Below are 16,277 nucleotides of genomic sequence, written 5' to 3'. Positions count from 1 at the left end.
ATGGTTCCATTCGCTGCTAAGTCCACTCCCAGATATCTAAAACACTTCACTTCCTCTAATTTTCCTCCATTCAAACTTACATCCCATCAAGCTATCCCTCAACCCTACTGAACCTAATAACCTTGCTCTTATTCACATTTACTCTCAACTTTCTCCTTTCACACACTTTTCCAAATTCAGTCACCAACTTCTGCAGTTTCTCACTCGAATCAGCTACTAGAGCTGTATCATCGGCAAGCAACAACTGACTCACTCCCCAAGCCCTCTCATTCCCAACAGACTGCATATTTGCCCCTCTCTTCAAAACTCTTGCATCTACCTCCCTAACAACCCCATCCATAAACAAATCAAACAATTATAGGGAATTCACACACCCCTGCGGCAGACCACCATTCACTGGAGACCAAACACTCTCCTCTCTTTGATAAAAGCTTTTCAGTACTAGCAATTTACCTCCCACACCATATACTTTTACGACCTTCCACAAAGCATCTCTATCAACCCTACCATATGTCTTCTCCAGATCCATAAATGCTACATACAAATTCATCTGTTTTTCTCATTATTTCTCACATACATTCTTCAAAGCCAAACATCTGCTCCACACATCCTCTACCACGTCTGAAACCACACTGCTCTTCCCCAGTCTGATGCTCTGTACATGCCTTCACCCTCTCAATCAATACCCTCCCATATAATTTCCCAGGAATACTCAACAAACTTATACCTCTGTAATTTGAACACTCACCTTTATCCCCTTTGCGTTTGTGCAATGGCACTATGCATGCATTCCGCCAATCTTCAGGCACTTCAAGATGATCCATACATACACTGAATATCCTTACCAACCAATTAACAACATAGTCATCCCCTTTTTTAATAAATTCCACTGCAATACCTTCCAAACTTGCCGCCTTGTCGGATTTCATCTTCATTCTCCCTAACCCTCTCACTTCGCACACCACCCTGACCAAAACACCCTATATCTGCCACTCTATCATCAAACACATTCAACAAACCTTCAAAATACTCACTCCATCTCCTTCTCACTTCAGCACTATCTCTTATTATTTCCCCACTTGACCCCTTCACCGATGTTCCTTCCCATTTCTTTTCTTGACTTACGCACATTATTTACCTCCTTCCAAAATTTCTTTTTTTCTCCCAAATGTTTAATGATACTCTCTCACCCCAACTCTCATTTGCCCTCTTTTTCAACCCCTTGTCTCTTTCTCTTGATTTCCTGCCTCTTTCTTTTATACATCTCCAAGTCATTTGCACTCCTTCCTTGTAAGTATCTTCCAAACGCCTCTTTCTTCTCTTTCACTAACAATCTTACTTCTTTCACACACTTTCCCAAACTCAGCTTCTGCAGTTTCTCACCCGAGTCAGTCAGATGGATTTGTATGTAGCATTTTTTGATCTGTAGAAGGCATATGATAGGGTGAATAGAGAAGTTTTGCAGAAGGTTTTCAAGAGTATATGGTTTGGGAGGTAAGTTGCTAGAAACAGTGAAAAGTTTTTATCGAGGATGTAAGGCATGTGTACGAGTAGAAAGAGATGAAAGCGATTGGTTCTCAGTGAATGTCGGTCTGCGGCAGGGGTGTGTGATGTCTCCATGGTTGTTTAATTTGTTTATTGGTGGAGCGGTTAGGGAGATAAATGCAAGAATTTTGCAGAGAGCGAAAAGTATGCTGTCTGGTGATGATGAGAGGGCCTGGGAAATGAGTTAGTAGTTGTTCACCGATAATGCAGGCCTAGTGGCTGATTCATGTGAGAAACTGCAGAAGTTGGTGACTGAGTTTGGAAAAGTGTTTGAAGGGAGAAAGTTGAGAGTAAATGTGAATAAGAGTAAGGTTTTTAGGTTCAGTAGGGTTGAGGGACAAATTAATTGGGATGTAACTTTAATGGAAAAAAATTGGAGGAAATGAAGTGTTTTAGATATCTGGGAATGGACTGAAGAGCGGATGGAACCATGGAAGCGGAATTGAGTCAAAGGATAGGGGAGGAGGCGAAGGTTCTGGGAGCGCTGAAGAATGTGTGGAAGAAGAGAACGTTATCAAGGAAAGCAAAAATGGGTATGTTTGAAGGAATAGTGGTTCCAACAATGTTATATAGTTATGAGGCATGGGCTATAGAGGGTTGCACTGAGGAGGGTGGATGTTTTGGAAATTAGATATTAGAGGACAATATGTGGTGTGAGGTGGTTTGATCGAACAAGTAACGAAAAGCTAAGAGAGATGTTTGGAAATAAAAAGAGTATAGTTAAGAGAGCAGAAGAGGGTGTGTTGAAATGGCTTGGACATATATAGAAAATGAGTGAGGAAAGATTATCAAAGAGGATATATGAGTCAAAGGTGGAGGGAACAAGGAGAACCAAAAGACCACATTTTAGGTGGAAGGATGGGGTGAAAAAGATTTTGAGCGATCGGGGCCTGAACATACAGGTGGGTAAGAGGCGTGCAAGGAATAGAGTGAATTGGAACGATGTGGCATACCAGGGCATGTGAAGTATCTGGGGTAAACCATGGACAGGTCTGTGGGGCCTGAATGTGGATAGGGAGCTGTGGTTTCGGTGCATTACACATGAAAGCTAGAGAATGTGGCCTTTGTTGTCTTTTCGTAACGCCATCTCATGCGCGCTTGTGGAGGGGGGTGCCATTTTATGGCGGCGGAATGGATGAAGGCAGCAAGTATGAATGTGTACAAGTGTATATGTCACGTGTCGTAGAAGGCGACTAAAGGGGACGGGAGCGGGGGGCTGGAAACCCTCCCCTCCCTGTATTTGTGTCTAAATGTGTGTGGATGTAACCAAGATGAGAAAAAAGGAGAGATAGATAGTATGTTTGAGGAAAGGAACCTGCATGTTTTGGCTCTGAGTGAAACGAAGCTCAAGGGTAAAGGGGAAAAGTGGTTTGGGAATGTCTTGGGAGTAAAGTCAGGGGTTAGTGAGAGGAAAAGAGCAAGGGTAGGAGTAGCACTACCCCTGAAACAGAAGTCGTGGGAGTATGTGGTAGAGAGTAAGAAAGTAAACTCTAGATTGATATGGGTAAAACTGAAAGTGGATGGAGAGAGATGGGTGATTATTGGTGCATATGCACCTTGGCACGAGAAGAAAGATCATGAGAGGCAAGTGTTTTGGGAGCAGCTGAGTGAGTGTGTTAGTAGTTTTGATGCACGAGACCGGGTTATAGTGGTGGGTGATTTGAATGCAAAGGTGAGTAATGTGGCAGTTGAGGGAATAATTGGTGTAATTGGGGTGTTCAGTGTTGTAAATGGAAATGGTGACGAGCTTGTAGATTTATGTGCTGAAAAAGGACTGGTGTTTGGGAATATACATAAGTATACGTATGTAAGTAGGAGAGATGGCCAGAGAGCGTTATTGGATTACGTGTTAATTGACAGACGCGCAAAAGAGAGACTTTTGGATGTTATTGTGCTGAGAGGTGCAACTGGAGGGATGTCTGATCATTATCTTGTGGAGGCGAAGGTGAAGATTTGTAGAGGTTTTCAGAAAAGAAGAGAGAATGTTGGGGGTGAAGAGAGTGGTGAGAGTAAGTGAGCTTGGGAAGGAGACTTGTGTGAAGAAGTACCAGGAGAGACTGAGTACAAATGGAAAAATGTGAAAACAAAGGAGGTAAGGGGAGTGGGGGAGGAATGGGATGTATTTAGGGAAGCAGTGATGGCTTGCGCAAAAGATGCTTGTGGCATGAGAAGCATGGGAGGTGGGCAGATTAGAAAGGGTAGTGAGTGATGAGATGAAGAAGTAAGATTATTAGTGAAAGAGAAGAGAGAGGCATTTGGACGATTTTTCCAGGGAAATAATGCAAATGACTGGGAGATGTATAAAAGAAAGTGGCAGGAGGTCAAGAGAAAGGTGCAAGGGGTGAAAAAGAAGGCAAATGAGAGTTGGGGTGAGAGAGTATCACTAAATTTTAGGGAGAATAAAAAGATGTTTTGGAAGGAGGTAAATAAAGTGCGCAAGACAAGGGAACAAATGGGAACTTCAGTGAAGGGCGCAAATGGGGAGGTGATAACAAGTAGTGGTGATGTGAGAAGGACATGGAATGAGTATTTTGAAGGTTTGTTGAATGTGTTTGATGATAGAGTGACAGGTATAGGGTGTTTTGGTCGAGGTGGTGTGCAAAGTAAGAGGGTTAGGGAGAATGAATGGGTAAACAAAGAAGAGGTAGTAAAAGCTTTGCGGAAGATGAAAGCCGGTAAGGTAGCGGGTTTGGATGGTATTGCAGTGGAATTTATTAGAAAAGGGGGTGACTGGTTGGTAAGGTTATTTAATGTATGTATGACTCATGGTGAGGTGCCTGAGGATTGGCGGAATGCTTGCATAGTGCCATTGTACAAAGGCAAAGGGGATAAGAGTGAGTGCTCAAATTACAGAGGTAGAAGTTTGTTGAGTATTCCTGGGGAATTATATGAGAGGGTATTGATTGAGAAAGTGAAGGCATGTACAGAGCATCAGATTGGGGAAGAGCAGTGTGGTTTCAGAAGTGGTAGAGGATGTGTGGATCAGGTGTTTGCTTTGAAGAATGTATGTGAGAAATACTTAGAAAAGCAAATGGATTTGTATGTAGCATTTATGGATCTGGAGAGGCCATATGATAGAGTTGATAGAGATGCTCTGTGGAAGGTATTAAGAATATATGGTGTGGGAGGTAAGTTGTTAGAAGCAGAGCAAAGTTTTTATCGATGATGTAAGGCATGTGTACGTGTAGGAAGAGAGGAAAGTGATTGGTTCTCAGTGAATGTTGGTTTACGGCAGGGGTGTGTGATGTCTCCATGGTTGTTTAATTTGTTTATGGATGGGGTTGTTAGGGAGGTGAATGCAAGAGTTTTGGAAAGAGGGGCAGGTATACAGTCTGTTGTGGATTAGAGAGCTTGGGAATCGAGTCAGTTGTTGTTCGCTGATGATATAGCGCTGGTGGCTGATTTGTGTGAGAAACTGCAGAAGCTGGTGACTGAGTTTGGTAAAGTGTGTGAAAAAAGAAAGCTGAGAGTAAATGTGAATGAGAGCAAGGCTATTAGGTACCGTAGGGTTGAGGGACAAGTCAACTGGGAGGTAAGTTTGAATGTAGAAAAACTGGATGAAGTGAAGTGTTTTAGATATCTGGGAGTGGATTTGGCAGCGGATGGAACCATGGAAGCGGAAGTGAATCATAGGGTGGGGGAAGGGGCGAAAGTTCTGGGAGCGTTGAAGAATGTGTGGAAGTCGAGAACATTATCTCGGAAAGCAAAAATGGGTAGGTTTGAAGGAATAGTGGTTCCAACAATGTTATATGGTTGCGAGGCGTGGGCTATATATAAAGTTGTGCGGAGGAGGGTGGGTGTGCTGGAAATGAGATGTTTCAGGACAATATGTGTTGTGAGGTGGTTTGATCGAGTAAGTAGTGAAAGGGTAAGAGAGGTGTGTGGTAATAAAAAGAGTGTGGTTGAGAGAGCAGAAGAGGGTGTTTTGAAATGGTTTGGTCACATGGACAGAATGAGTGAGGAAAGATTGACCAAGAGGATATATGTGTCAGAGGTGGAGGGAACGAGGAGAAGTGGGAGACCAAATTGGAGGTGGAAAGATGGAGTGAAAAAGATTTTAAGTGATCGGGGCCTGAACATGCAGGAGGGTGAAAGGCGTGCAAGGAATAGAGTGAATTGGAACGATGTGGTATACCGGGGTCGACGTGCTGTCAATGGATTGAACCAGGGCGTGTGAAGCGTCTGGGGTAAACCGTGGAAAGCTCTGTGGGGCCTGGATGTGGAAAGGGAGCTTTGGTTTCGGTGCATTATACATGACAGCTAGAGACTGAGTGTGAACGAATGTGGCCTTTGTTGTCTTTTCCTAGCGCTACCTCGCGCACATGCGGGGGGAGGGAGTTGTTATCTCATGTGTGGCGGGGTGGCGATGGGAATGAATAAGGGCAGACAGTATGAATTATGTACATGTGTATATATGTGTATGTCTGTGTGAGTATATATATGTATACGTTGAGATGTAAAGGTATGTATATTTGCGTGTGTGGACGTATATGTATATACATGTGTATGTGGGTGGGTTGGGCCATTCTTTCGTCCGTTTCCTTGCGCTGCTTCACTAACGCGGGAGAGAGCGATAAAGTAAAATAATGATAATAAGATAACGTTGAAATTTATAGGTATATATATGTGCGTGAGTGGGCGTTTATGTATATACATGTGTATGTGGGTAGGTTGGGCCATTCTTTCGTCTGTTTCCTTGCGCTACCTCGCTAACGCGGGAGACAGCGACAAAGTGTGATAAAATAAAGATAAATGTATGTATATTGTATGGCTTTAGGGTAGTGTATATAACTATAGGGTTAAATGTCAAGTGGTCGTGGGACGACGGACCCATACTAACCTTGGTCAGGCCTAGATCATACCTTGGTTAGTAAACAAGTGGACGCTGTGCTGTGCGGACAATACACACAAACATTCCTCCTCACAATCATGGCCGAGAAGATGTTTTCTAAGTTTAAGGGTCTCTTTGAACATGATACAGAAGACAAGAAGGTAAGAGCCTCGTCACGTCCAGTCCACATTTCTAATTCATTTGACATAACATTTCAACCGGTGGCATTATACTGGTGTACCAATGCTGTCATGAACTGAACATGAGAAATTTAATGTTGATGAACATTGGAATCTAAATATTTGTTAATGAGCTCAGCAGACACATCGTTCACCTCCATATGCTGAAGTTGTCTTGTAAATGTTTGTTGTTAACTGGTTTTCGATGTTTTCGATAAATGAGAAAACACCGAAATAATCTGAAATATACCAGAATAACACAGCGTGTTCCTTCCAAATTGCCGAAGTTGTTTTAGAATGAGTTAATAAGACAATCTTTGATACTAAAATAATCATTGGAAAATGAATTTGTAAACCAAATACAAATTCATTATTTTTCCCTGGCGTTTTCATCAGATCGGTCTTTCAAACACCGATAGACATCTTAATAACGGAATAATTTAAAAACCATATCTTGTGAAGTACGTGAGCATCATAAAATAGTAAGAAAATAACCAAGAGATAAGCGGTAGAGGTTTTAACCAGGAAGAAATAAAAACTTTGTGGCTATAACGTGGTAATGTAACATTAGGCTTGTGTTTAACATAGTAATGTAGCATTAAGCTTGTGGTTGTAACGTGGAAACGTAGCATTAAGCTTTTGGTTGTAACATGGTAATGTAGCATTAAGCTTGTGGTTGTAACATGGTAATGTAGTTTTAAGCTAGTGGTTAACATGGTAATGTAGCATGAAGCTTGTGGTTGTAACATGGTAATGTAGCATTAAGCTTGTGGTTGTAACATGTAATGCAGCATTAAGCTTGTGGTTGTAACATAGTATTGTAGCATTAAGCTTGTGGTTGTAACATGGTAATGTAGCATTAAGCTTGTGGTTGTAACATGGTAATGTAGCATTAAGCTTGTGGTTGTAACATGGTAATGTAGCATTAAGCTTGTGGTTGTAACATGGTAATGTAGCATTAAGCTTGTGGTTGTAACATGGTAATGTAGCATTAAGCTTGTGGTTGTAACATGGTAATGTAGCATTAAGCTTGTGGTTGTAACATGGTAATGTAGCATTAAGCTTGTGGTTGTAACATGGTAATGTAGCATTAAGCTTGTGGTTGTAACATGGTAATGTAGCATTAAGCTTGTGGTTGTAACATGGTAATGTAGCATTAAGCTTGTGGTTGTAACATGGTAATGTAGCATTAAGCTTGTGGTTGTAACATGGTAATGTAGCATTAAGCTTGTGGTTGTAACATGGTAATGTAGCATTAAGCTTGTGGTTGTAACATGGTAATGTAGCATTAAGCTTGTGGTTGTAACATGGTAATGTAGCATTAAGCTTGTGGTTGTAACATGGTAATGTAGCATTAAGCTTGTGGTTGTAACATGGTAATGTAGCATTAAGCTTGTGGTTGTAACATGGTAATGTAGCATTAAGCTTGTGGTTGTAACATGGTAATGTAGCATTAAGCTTGTGGTTGTAACATGGTAATGTAGCATTAAGCTTGTGGTTGTAACATGGTAATGTAGCATTAAGCTTGTGGTTGTAACATGGTAATGTAGCATTAAGCTTGTGGTTGTAACATGGTAATGTAGCATTAAGCTTGTGGTTGTAACATGGTAATGTAGCATTAAGCTTGTGGTTGTAACATGGTAATGTAGCATTAAGCTTGTGGTTGTAACATGGTAATGTAGCATTAAGCTTGTGGTTGTAACATGGTAATGTAGCATTAAGCTTGTGGTTGTAACATGGTAATGTAGCATTAAGCTTGTGGTTGTAACATGGTAATGTAGCATTAAGCTTGTGGTTGTAACATGGTAATGTAGCATTAAGCTGGTCTGTAGCTAAGCTTGGTTGTAACATGGTAATGTAGCATTAGGCTTGTGGTTGTAACATGGTAATGTAGCATTAAGCTTGTGGTTGTAACATGGTAATGTAGCATCAAGCTTGTGGTTGTAACATGGTAATGTAGCATTAAGCTTGTGGTTGTAACATGGTAATGCAGCATTAAGCTTGTGGTTGTAACATGGTAATGCAGCATTAAGCTTGTGGTTGTAACATGGTAATGTAGCATTAAGCTTGTGGTTGTAACATGGTAATGTATTATTAAGCTTGTGGTTGTAACATGGTAATGTAGCATTAAGCTTGTGGTTGTAACATGGTAATGTAGCATTAGGCTTGTGGTTGTAACATGGTAATGTATTATTAAGCTTGTGGTTGTAACATGGTAATGTAGCATTAAGCTTGTGGTTGTAACATGGTAATGTAGCATTAAGCTTGTGGTTGTAACATGGTAATGTATTATTAAGCTTGTGGTTGTAACATGGTAATGTAGCATTAAGCTTGTGGTTGTAACATGGTAATGTAGCATTAATCGCTAAAATGGTGATGGCAAGTGGTCCACCTCTCAGGTATTGTGCACATGCTTCTTTGTAAATGATTCCTTGTGTATCCATTGCTACCGAATATTTCTCTAGTCTCATTAAGATATTTATGGTAATATTGATTATAAGTTTATCATCTAGACTACCATAATCATAGTAGATGAGTCAATATATAGAAGAAATATATCCCAGTGATTTCATCTCGACCCAGCCTTACTAGGGTTGTCGTTGACACCATAGCTGACAGATTTATCGAGGAACTGCATTCATATCTTTTTCCATTACTGCATGGCATAATGTGCAGTTGTAAAACACAATTATACAGTAAGAAATGTATTGGGTAAAAGGGGCAGAAAAACGAGAACCACATTATGGAAACGAGAAACTGACTTGTCTGAAGGGCGAGATGCAAGGAGTCCCGATCATATGCAGGTGGTGCTTCAACAATAACCTCTATGAACAACATATATTGGGTGAAAAGTTCATGGTTTTCATTACAGAATAACCAAAATGGTTCCAAAAGTTATAAAAGTTATAAAAGAACAAATGATGTTTCTTCAGGTACTATGTACCAGCCAGATGAGGAAGGGAATAATAACGCATTTACTGAATTAGTTTCTTGCACCACCTGACCAACTAAATTTCTCGTACGAACGATTGACTATAAACGTTTACCTGGTTGGCCTGGACTCATGGCCTGGACTGATGCTCTGAACTCATGCCCTGGCCTGGACTCATTGCCTGGACTCATGGCCTGGACTCATGCCCTGGACTCAATGCCCGGACTCATGCCCTGGAGTCATGGCATGAAGTCATGGCCTGGACTCCTAGCCTGAACTCATGGCCTGGACTCATACCCTGAACTCATGCCCTGGACTCATGGCCTGGACTCATGCCCTGGAGTCATGGCCTGGAGTTATGGCCTGGATTCATAGCCTGGGCTCATGCCCTGGACTCATGGCCTGACTCATGCCCTGAACTCATGCCCTGGACTCATGGCCTGGAGTCATGTCCTGGACTCATGGCCTGGATTCATAGCCTGGACTCATGCCCAGGACTCATGCCCTGGAGTCATGGCCTGGATTCATAGCCTGGACTCATGCCCTGAACTCATGCCGTGGAGTCATGCCCTGGACTCATGCCCTGGAGTCATGGCCTGGAGTCATGCCCTGGACTCATGCCCTGGAGTCGTGGCCAGAACTCATGCCCTGGAGTCGTGGCCAGAACTCATGCCTTGGATTCGTGCCCTGGACTTGTGCCCAGGAGTCATGGCCTTGACTCATGACCTGGAGTCACCCTGGATTCATGGCCTGGACTCGTACCCTGGAGTCATGGCCTGGACTCATGCCCTGGATTCATGGCCTGGACTCATGCCCTGGACTCATCCCCTGGAGTCATGCCCAGGAGTCATGCCCTGAACTCATGGCCTGGATTCATGCCCTGGACTCATGCCCTGGATTCATGGCCTGGACTCATGGCCTGGACTCATGCCCTGGATTCATGCTTGGACTCATGCCCTGGACTCATGTCCTGGAGTCATGGCCTAAAGTCATGCCCTGGACTCATGACCTGGCGTCATACCCTGGAGTCATGGCCTGGACTCATGCCCTGGAGTCATGCCCTGGAGCCATGGCCTGGAGTCATGCCCTAGACTCATCCCTATAGTAATGGCCTAAAGTCATACCCGGGACTCATGCCCTGGACTCATGCCCTGGAGTCGTGGCCTCGACTCATGACCTGGAGTCATACCCTGGGGTCATGGCCTGAACTCATGCCCTGGAGTCATGGCCTGGACTCATGACCTGGACTCATGCCCTGGGGTCATGGCCTGGACTCATGCCCTGGGGTCATGGCCTGGACTCATGACCTGGACTCATGCCCTGGGGTGATGGCCTGGAGTCGTGGCCTCGACTCATGACCTGGAGTCATACCCTGGGGTCATGGCCTGAACTCATGCCCTGGAGTCATGGCCTTTACTCATGACCTGGACTCATGCCCTGGGGTCATGGCCTGGACTCATGCCCTGGGGTCATGGCCTGGACTCATGCCCTGGAGTCATGGCCTCGACTCATGACCTGGAGTCATACCCTGGGGTCATGGCCTGGACTCATGCCCTGGGGTCATGGCCTGGACTTATGCCCAGGGGTCATGGCCTGGACTCATGCCCTGGGGTCATGGCCTGGACTCATGCCCTGGGGTCATGGCCTGGATTCATGCCCTGGGGTCATGGCCTGGACTCATGCCCTGGGGTCATGACCTGGAGTCATACCCTGGGGTCATGGCCTGGACTCATGCCCTGGGGTCATGGCCTGGACTCAAAAGTGGTACTGGAATTTAGAATCCTTCAGCAATCCATCCCCCCCCCCCCCTCCACACACACACACACACACCACCACCACCACCACCGCCAAGTTAACATTGTTACAATTAAAATGATTTCTCACATACTATACTGACTCAATTCTTCAGCGTATGTAATATAATAATATCAAACATTAAATAATTAACATGTAAGAAAATGAAATGATCGGACAGGAAGGAATTGTTATTACAATTCTTAAAGTCGACCTTCCTTTTTCATGTGTAGTAAACTAGTACATTAATGTAAGCAAGTACAGTCCAGGGAATGGTTCATGATGCCAAGTTCTCCTGGGAGAAGAAAACTATTATGATTCAAATTTGTTGTCAGTAGGAAGTGAACTTGTCAAACAAGAATACTAAATGGAATATACTTGGCATTGCTTTTCTACAAGGTGATTACTTCTGTAATGGGGTACAGGCAAGAAAAACATTGTAGTGATTTAATCCATATGATGAAGTTTAATATTTTGGACCGAATAAATCATCGAAAAAGCTAATCACAAAATGTAGTCACTCACGATCGAGATCAAGGGTTAGTTACAGATGGTATTTCACCTATTTGACTTGTTTACATATTTACATTTTTTGTATGTATGAAATGAAGTATAATTAGTAGGTAAACATGCTGTCAATCATTGTATCATCACTCATCTATAATCATAGTAATAATAAGGGTAAGCCGAGATCGTTGGAACTTGTTAAACATCAACAGAAACACTGGCTGGAGATGTGTGTAACCAATCATGTATGTGCGCAAGGAGGACCTGCCTCCGCTGGCTGGAGATGTGTGTAACCAATCATGTATGTGCGCAAGGAGGACCTTCCTCCGCTGGCTGGAGATGTGTGTAACCAATTATAGTATGTGTACAAGGAGGACCTGCCTCCGCTGGCTGGAGATGTGTGTAACCAATTATAGTATGTGTACAAGGGGGACCTGCCTCCGCTGGCTGGAGATGTGTGTAACCAATTATAGTATGTGTACAAGGAGGACCTGCCTCCGCGGAAACGTCATACATGATGTTAGCGCTTTCCGCTACCTTACTAATACGCTACCACCATAAAGATTTTTATTTCTCCTTGGTTAGTTAAGGCGTTTATCGCTTGTTTCATGATTCTCTTATTAGTCTTTATGGTGTTTTTTATTTCATAAGATACATAGCTGTTAACTCGAACATATCGCAATCGCTATACAGGATGTTTCTGGATGTCTAGGTGACACCTGGTAAGAACACCAAGGAAAAATGATATTTTTTCTTTGATTACATATTTTCTTTCACAATACTCTGCCAATATTCTGCCAACTCATCTGAACACAACTTAGGGAAATTGCATGGCTTTTACTTTGATATTTTGGTATATTCCCGATACATGGTGGATTTCGGAGTTTAGTGTACTGGTTTTCAAATGATTACATGTAAATAGCTGACACAAATATCAATTGCCATTGCTGTCAGCTATATAATTTTTTATTCATATTTTGCCCATTACAGAGAAAGATTAAGAATGATTACTGTTATGTGAAGTGCATCACTGTAAGTTTATGGTTTTGACTGTAAATAATAATTTCTCATCAACTTTCACAAACAAAAATTGTTGGGAAGATAAGTATACTATTATGCATGTTATTGTATTTGGTAAGGGTCTAATTCAGGCATGCCTGTAAACTGGCATTGGAATATGAATGATTTTGATTTGTAATGTAAGGTTCTGGATGGTAATATAAGAGTAGTAGTAGATAGATTAGGTAATGCAAAGGTTATGAAGTTCAAAGAGAATTCAACACAACCCACTAAAACCTAGTTTCTCCTATAGGCTTAAATACATCTTACTTTTTAATGATGGTTAAGTATACCAACAACACTGTTGTCTACTGTATCTCATCACATGATAGTGAGTGACTGTTCTAATACATTTATAAGCTGGGATACATTAGTAAACACATAATGCAAAAAAAACGAATATAATCACAAAACCATGTCAGATAGTTTTCAAATACCATAAAAACCAAATTGAACATCACCTGCTTGAGATATTGTGGTAAGGTTTTCATTAGTTCTCTTGATTCCTAAACTTTCCTGTTTATCTATTTTTTGATTGCCCATTCCCTTTGATAATTTCCATGAAGAGGGTGGCCACGGCAAAAAAGTCTTCACTTATCCCTGTCCTTATATGCCTCACTCACATGCAATATTCAGTGCAATCTTTCAAGAAATCCCAACCTCAAGTATTCTTCACTCTATATCCCCATGCCATAGGTACTCTTTCCTATCACACCAACCCCTTTAATTGCACTATCATACTCTTTCCCTTTAAACTTACCATCTTGCATTCTTTACACATGCTCAAAACCACCTGAGAATATTACGTTTCACCCACACTACTACACAATTCATTCCCTTTGCATTTCCTGCCATATCTCTCATACTCTCTTCATTCCAGTGTACTAGAGTTGCCCTCTGCCACTGGCATGTAAAGGGTTAGGCATTGAAGACTAAGAAGCAGCATTGGAGCTCACTAGTTATGGAGAGACTATTGCTGTGGCCATCCCCTTGAGAGAATTTCAGTTGGAACAAACATCATTTATATATACATATATATTAGGGAGAATAAACAGATGTTTTGGAAGGGGGTAAGTAAAGTGTGTAAGACAAGAGAACAAATGGGAACATTGGTGAAGGGGGCTAATGGGGAGGTAATAACAAGTAGTGGTGATGTGAGAAGGACATTGAGTGAGTATTTTCAAGGTTTATTGAATGTGTTAGATGATAGACTGGCTGATGTAGGGTGTTTTGGTCAAGGTGGTGTGTGAAGTGAGAGAGTCAGGGAGAATGGTTTGGTAAACAGAGAAGAGGTAGTGAAACCTTTGCGGAAAATGAAACCTGGCAAATCGGCAGGTTTGGATGGTTTTCCAGTGGAATTTATTGAAAACTAGTTGATGATATTCAGTGAATGTATGGCTCATGGTGAAATGCCTGAGGATTGGCAGATTGCATGCATAGTGAATGTTCAAATTACAGAGGTATAAGTTTGTTGAGTATTCCTGGGAAATTATAAGGGAGGGTATTCATTGAGAGGGTCAAGGCATGTGCAGAGCATCAGATGGGGGAAGAGCAGTTTGGTTTCAGAATTGATACAGGTGTGTGGATCAGGTGTTTGCTTTCAGAATGTATGTGAGAAATACTTAGAAAAGCAAATGGATCTGTATGTAGCATTTATGGATTTGGAGAAGTCATATGATAGAGTTGATAGAGATGCTCTATGGAAGGTATTAAGAGTATATGGCGTGGGAGGCAAGTTGCTGGAAGCAGTGAAAAGTTTTTATCGAGGATGTAAGGTATGTGTATGAGAAGAAAGAGAGGAAAGTGATTGGTTCCCAGTGAATGTCAGTTTGCGGCTGGGGTGCGTGATGTCTTCATGGTTGTTTGATTTGTTTATGGATGGGGTTGTTAAGGAGGTTAATGCAAGAATTTTGGAGAGAGGAGCAACTATGCAGTCTGTTGTGGATGAGAGGGCTTGGTAAGTGAGTCAGTTGTTGTTCGCTGATGATACAGCGCTGATGGCTGATTCGGGTGAGAAATTGCAGAAGCTGGTGACTGAGTTTGGTAAAGTGTGAGAAAGAAGAAAACTGAGAGTAAATGTGAATAAGACCAAGGTTATTAGGTTCAGTAGGGTTGAGGTACAAGTCAGTTGGGAGGTAAGTTTAAATGTAGAAAAACTGGAGGAAGTGAGTGTTTTAGATATCTAGGAGTGGATTTTGCAGCAGACGTAGCCATGGAAGCAGAAGTGAGTCATAGGGTTGGGGAGGGAATGAAGGTTCTGAGAGTGATGAAGAATGTGTTGAAGGAGAGAATATTATCTCGGAGAGCAAAAATGGGTATGTTTGAAGAAATAGTGGTTCCAACAATGTTATATGGTTGCAAGATGTGGGCTATAGATAGGGTTGTGCGGAGGAGGGTGGATGTGTTAGAAATGAGATATTTGAGGACAATGTGTGGTGAGAGGTGGTTTGATCAAGTAAGTAATGAAAGGGTAACAGAGATGTGTGGTAATAGAAAGAGTGTGGTTGAGAGAGCTGAAGAGGGTGTATTAGAATGGTTTGATCACATGGAGAGAATGAGTGAGGAAAGATTGACAAAGAGGATATATATGTCAGAGGTAGAGAGAACAAGAAGTGGGAGACCAAATTGGATATGGAAAGATGGAATGGAAAAGATTTTGAGCGATCAGGGCCTGAACATGCAGGGGGGTGAAAAGCATGCAAGGAATAGAGTGAATTGGAACGATGTGGTATACCAGGGTCAACGCGCTGTCAATGGATTGAACCAGGGCATGTGAAGCGTCTGGGGTAAACCATGGAGAGTTTTGTGGGGCCTAGATGTGGAAAGGGAGCTGTGGTTTCAGTGCATTACACATGACAGCTAGAGACTGAGTGTGAACGAATGTGGCCTTTGTTGTCTTTTCCTGGTGCTACCTCACACACGCTCAAGGGGAGGAGGTGCCATTTCATGCATGGCAGGGTGGCGACGGGAATGGATGAGTGCAGCAAGTATGAATATGTATATGTGTATATATGTATATGTGTGTGTATGTATATGTATGTATACGTTGAAATGAATAGGTATGTATATGTGCGTATGTGGGCGTGTATGTATATACCTATGTATGTGGGTGGGTTGGGCCATTCTCTTGTCTGTTTCCTTGTGCTACCTCGCTAACGCAGGAGACAGCGTCAAAGTAAAATAAATGAATAAATATATATATATATATATATATATATATATATATATATATATATATATATATATATATATATATATATATTTTTATTATTTATTATTTTGCTTTGTCGCTGTCTCCCACATTTGCGAGGTAGCGCAAGGAAACAGAAGAAAGAAATGGCCCAACCCACCCCCATACACATGTATATACATACACGTCCACACGCGTAAAACATACACACCCATACATCTCAATGTACACATATATATA

The 16,277-nt window shown here is 42.1% G+C and overlaps 1 protein-coding gene across 2 annotated transcripts in view; it reads left to right on the top strand.

Moving 5' to 3' along the window:
• Positions 1-5,980: 5,980 nt before the first annotated feature.
• LOC139748840 (uncharacterized) overlaps positions 5,981-16,277 on the top strand; it is a 349,230-nt gene continuing 338,933 nt past the window's right edge. Inside the window, exon 1 of one of the 2 annotated variants that reach the window (XM_071662251.1) lies at positions 5,981-6,537. In XM_071662251.1, the coding sequence (XP_071518352.1) occupies positions 6,475-6,537 (63 nt within the window). In that variant the 5' untranslated portion in view covers positions 5,981-6,474. The remainder of the gene's footprint in view (positions 6,538-16,277) is intronic. The other variant, XM_071662249.1, reaches the window with a different exon arrangement.

This window comes from Panulirus ornatus, chromosome 1 (genome assembly GCF_036320965.1).
Source record: "Panulirus ornatus isolate Po-2019 chromosome 1, ASM3632096v1, whole genome shotgun sequence".
NCBI lineage: Eukaryota > Metazoa > Arthropoda > Malacostraca > Decapoda > Palinuridae > Panulirus > Panulirus ornatus.
The sequence above is the reverse complement of the archived record's forward strand: the minus strand, read 5'-3'. Positions and strand labels throughout refer to the sequence as shown.